We start from the raw sequence: 5,061 nt of genomic DNA on the forward strand, positions 1-5,061 counted from the left end.
TGTAGTAGTGGGTGCCTATAGTTCCAGCTACTTGTAAGGCTGAGGTGGAAGAATCTGTGGAGCCCAGCAGGTCGATGCTGGGGTAGCTGTGAGCGTGCCACTGCACTCCAGCCTGGGCAACAGAGTGAAACTCCAACTCAAAAAAAAAGTGAACATTCCAAGAGAACAAACTATGTGTGGAACATTCATGAACTCAGAAGTTATTTAATGCCACTTTCACTATATTCTTTTGGTCAAGATAATCACAGGGGCCTACCAGACTCAAAAGGAGAAGATGTGGATTCTCCCACTCGATGGGGGCGTGGTAATATCCCAGAAGAGCACATAGGACAGGAGATGTTGTGGTTGTCTTTGGAAAACAGTCTACCTCACTAGCCACTCTCTGTCCCTCTGGCAAGTGCCATGACAGGCTGAATTGCCAGAGATATCTTGACTTTTGAAGCTTATCTTTAAGTGAATTATATAGTACATGCTACTTAACTGTGATGTTTGCCTTCAAGATAGGTTGCCCCTACCTCCATCTGCACTAAGTCCTAGTCATCAGAATCTCCTTTGTCTGAGCATTGGTTGCACTTAGGTAGCACAGTGTAAGATAATACCAAAACCTTTGAAATCAGAAGTACTAGCATAACAGAAGATGAATGATGTTTATGTTGTGTGGATACTTAAGCATTGTAGAGAAAAATTGCCAGTTATAAACCAAAGCAGTCATTCTTCAACCATTGTTGTTGAAGAATGAACATGCTTCAGCTGCTGTTGGGCATATGAACACTGTGTTGTGTTCATGGCATCTTCTGGATGAGCATTTCTCTATGAGATTAAACTTGATTTCAGCCAAACACAGGGTGCTACTGTCAAACATTTACTTCCTGAATAGCTTTCAGGTCAAAGTTAAATTTTAACTATTACAAAGAAATGCAAACATGACCAAGTGAACATTTTATAAGAATTAATTGTTTTTCTTGAGTAATTACTACTAAACATAGTTTAGGTTTTGGATTAGAGTTGAAAGAAATGACTATTTAAAAAATGCATTATATAAACCTGTGCTAGAATTTGTAGTGTTAAAGGAGGTTGGGTGGCAACTCTTCATTAGCTTTTTATTAAAACATAGTTGCATGTTTAAGGGCAATAAGGAAGGGAGTGGGGAGTTTAAATCTTGGCATATGATGTTCACTGAGTTTCAGTGTATTCTACAGGTTGTTTTGCAAAAACGCTTGTAGAGCATGTTGGTATGAAGAATCTGAAGTCGTGGGCTAGTGTGAATCGAGGGGCCATTATTCTTTCCAGGTATGTATAATGTGCCTTTCTCTATGCAGGGCCTGGTTATGCAAAAGACAGACTTTCACATTTATTTTTCAGTCAAAAATTTATTCCCAGAAGTTTGGTATTACTCTCAGTCACTCATGGGTAAAGAAGTATGCCAGATACTAGAGAGCAAATGTACTCTTCAGTCAGTCCTTAGGATTGTTTTTTGGGTTTTTTTTTTAGTTTTCATCTTTTGGACGTCAAGGATCCTGAACTGTGTGTTTCACCACATTTGTGGTTTTGACCAAAATGCTATTGTATATATATGTGTTTTTTCGGTAAATAAGTCTCGTGCCTTATATTTTTTCAAAATGAATTAGTTGTGTCCCTCTGAAAACCGTGACAATGTTGTTTTTTAAATTGTAGGCATTTTACTTATAATTTTCTTTAATTGTTTCCAAAGATTCAAAAATGATTAGAAAAGCATTTGCTACTGAAGTCTGTATGCTGTATGAAGTCTGTATTGTTTATTTCTAACTTAAAATGAGGCCCATCTTGCATATTGTTCTCTGGACTTAGTTGTGTTGAGTTTATAATGTACACGTCATTGACATGAAACCTTTCTGTTAAGAGCATTTATTTTTAAAAAGACTGTGTGTTGCTTTGAAGTAGTGACTTGATTTTTTTCCCTGCTGTGTTACCAAGATTTGGGAAAACAGATAACCAACCCTAGTTTGAGTTTCCCACAATATGTCACTTGCAGCATGCTATGCAATTTAGTCTGTATTGTTGTAACTGTTATGTTAAATGTTTCTTCAATATATACTTTGATCTGGTACACATACACTCACAAACACACGCACACACAATCACAAAAGCATTCATTTTTTCGGGTATATCAGAATCGCCAAACATGAGTGTTTACAGATCATTTTTTTTTCATTTCTCATTAAAATTAGTTAATTTTCCAGTTGATGTTAAGCAGTCAGAATTCATTAGCTGAAACATGAACTTTTTTTACTATGAATTTCTTTACCAAGCATTTGGAGTGTTAACACCTACTGACATGTTCTTTCATTATACTCAATCAACTAGAAGTTTTAGCAATGCCATGAAATTTATTTGTAAAGGTTGCTCATCAATCAGCACTTCCATTGGGTGGATTTCAAACATAAGAAGGATACTATAGGTTTATTGTGGAGTACGACTTAGAATTGGAACCGGAGCACATGAAATATGCGAGGTCCCAAATGGAAACTGCACTATGTATAACTTAATAATATAATCATCATTTTTGTTTGGTTTTTGAATATTGTAATGTGCTTGACTTGTTTGGTGAGATTCCCTGCTTCTGTATATTTTTCTTAAAACTCATGTTTTGGTTTTGGAGAGTTTTTTTTGTTTTTTTTTGTTTTTTTTGAGTTGGAGTCTCACCCTGTCGCCCAGACTGGAGTGCAGTGGCCGCTCTCGGCCACCACAGCCTTGACCTGCTGGGCTCTGGCGATCCTTCCGCCTCAGCCTTCCAAGTAGCTGGAACTATAGGCGCGCGCTACCACGCCCAGCTAATTTTTTGATTTATTGTGGAGATGAGGTCTCACCAAGTTGCCCATGCGGGTCTCGAACCCGCGGGCTCAGGCAATCCACTCTTCTCAGCCTCCCAAAGCGCAGGATTACAGGCTGAGCCACCGAGCCCAGCTTGTTTATTTTTCTAAACATTTTTACAGTAAGTGTAAAAGCATTTTGAATAAAAAGAGAAAATCAGCCTGGTATGCTGGCTGAAAAATAACTTAGAGAAGCAGATTTTTCTAGCATTTAAGAGCATTGACTCTAGACAGACTGCCTGGATTCCAGGCCCTGCTTACTGTGTAGCTTTGGGAAAAGTATTCAGCATTTTCAAGCCTTAATTTTAATGCTTGTTTGGTTGTGAAACAAGATAAATAACAACCTTAAAGTTGTTAGAAAATCTGGATTGGATGACATATTTAAAATGCTTAACATTATATTTGACATGTGGCATATACTCAATAAATGATAACTTGTATAACTATTATGCATTATATAACTGTGTGTTTTAGCCAAGGTATGTTAAAAACACCTAATGAGTCACAAATTAAAAGCGTACTCTGTAGGTAGCAGCTGTACTTATTGCTTGTCTCCCACAGGCAGTAGAATACTGCTTGGTACCCATAACTTATCCTTCTCTTTATAAAGTGAGAGGAGAACAGCAAGTTCAGGCCTGGTGTTCTGTGGTCAGGCACCTATGACTAGTCCCCATTTATAGAGAAATGGGCCTACTGTTATAGCCTCTTCACTTGGTGGTAGAGTACTCAGGCAAGGTTTCAGCACAAGGCTTCTTGTTCTTTAGATACAAGATCATTTGAGCCTCAAAAAACAGCCCTGTGGCCAGACATGGTGGCTCATGCCTGTAATTCCAGGACTGTGGGAGGCCACAGCAGGAGAATTGCTTGAGCCTGGGAGTTTGAGACCAGCCTAAGGAGCGAAACCTTTGCTCTACCAAAAAAAAAAAAACACCCTATGAGTTAGAATATGATCTCTGTTGTTGTTAATTTCATCCTGTAGACCAGGAAACCAAGTCTTGGAGAGAATTTAAATAGCATGCTCTTGGTTGTATAATTATTGAGTAACAGAGGCAGGTTTCACACCCATAAGTCCTAAGATAATGTGAAGGTAGGACCAACTCTATTCCATAGAGAGTTGGTCCTGTAAATAATTGTCTTTGAGTGACTCTACCAACAAGAGTCTAAAATTTTTCTGTGGTTTTAGAATATGGGCTACTGGCCCTCATCATTCCTCTGGGGAATGAAAAAATATGTATATGTATATAATTACAAGACTGGTCTCACAGTTAATGAATTCTTTTATACATGGTTACAGGTAGTATTGTAGATGATTTAGGAGTTCTTAGAAAATTTAATTTTCGCTAATATTTTTTTCTCTCTTCAGCCTTCTCCAGAGTTCTGACCAAGAAGTTGCAAACAAAGTCAAAGCTGGACTGAAAAGCCTAATTCCCACATTGGAAAAAAACAAAAACACCAGCAAAGGAATAGAAACTCTACTTGAAAAACTGAGTGCATAGGCGGAAAGAGTTGAAAATGAGATGGAATCACTTTACCTGTTTTCTGTTCTGTCTTCTCAGTGCAGAAAGAAGGGTCCACCTTATTGGCAGTTTGGGTGCTTTATATATGTGTTTGCTCTTTGTATAAGCATCTATTTATAAAATTGTTTTTAAAAATTGTCTTTTTGTTTTTTGAATCCCAGCTACCTCCTCTATGATATTAAGTGTTAAGCCATCAGAGTGGAAGGTTTAGCAATCATGTATAGTGGGACCAACCAAATATATAAATGAGTTGATTCAGGGGAGAATCTGCAGTGAGAAGGCTTCCTGGAGGAGGTGGGACTTGAGGGGATCACCTGCTAAAGGAAGGCAGTATGTAGAAGAGAAGAGACAAGGTGAATCTGATGGGAGCAGTGAGGTGGAAGTTAATGGCTTTGAATTGAACTTCAATAAGACTTAAGGCTTTTGTAGGTACAGGGAGGGGATACTCTGCAACCAGGGCAGCTGCATTCCTGGCTGTCTTCTGGATTAGATTCCATGTTAGATTTTGTTTGAAAGCTACTCAGGTCACTTAAGCCTTGTAGGGGGAAATGTGCTAATGAATGAGGGCATCACTGTGGATGCAGTATTAAAGGTCAGGGGCACTGGCAAAATCTTGTCTCTAGCCGGGCTCTGTAGCTCAGCCTGTAATCCCAGTGCTTTGGGAGGCTGAGGTGAGTGGATTGCCTGAGCCCGCA

The 5,061-nt window shown here is 38.7% G+C and overlaps 1 protein-coding gene across 1 annotated transcript in view; it reads left to right on the top strand.

The window, feature by feature from the left end:
• PUM3 (pumilio RNA binding family member 3) overlaps positions 1 to 4,511 on the top strand; it is a 41,971-nt gene extending 37,460 nt beyond the window's left edge. Inside the window, exons 17-18 of the mRNA XM_021718070.1 lie at positions 1,200 to 1,290; positions 4,213 to 4,511. Coding sequence (XP_021573745.1) covers positions 1,200 to 1,290; positions 4,213 to 4,345 — 224 coding nt within the window. The 3' untranslated portion in view covers positions 4,346 to 4,511. The remainder of the gene's footprint in view (positions 1 to 1,199; positions 1,291 to 4,212) is intronic.
• The last annotated feature ends 550 nt before the right edge of the window (positions 4,512 to 5,061 follow it).

Source organism: Carlito syrichta, unplaced genomic scaffold (assembly GCF_000164805.1).
Source record: "Carlito syrichta isolate Samal-C Ts95f unplaced genomic scaffold, Tarsius_syrichta-2.0.1 Scaffold311787, whole genome shotgun sequence".
NCBI classification, from domain to species: Eukaryota; Metazoa; Chordata; class Mammalia; order Primates; family Tarsiidae; genus Carlito; species Carlito syrichta.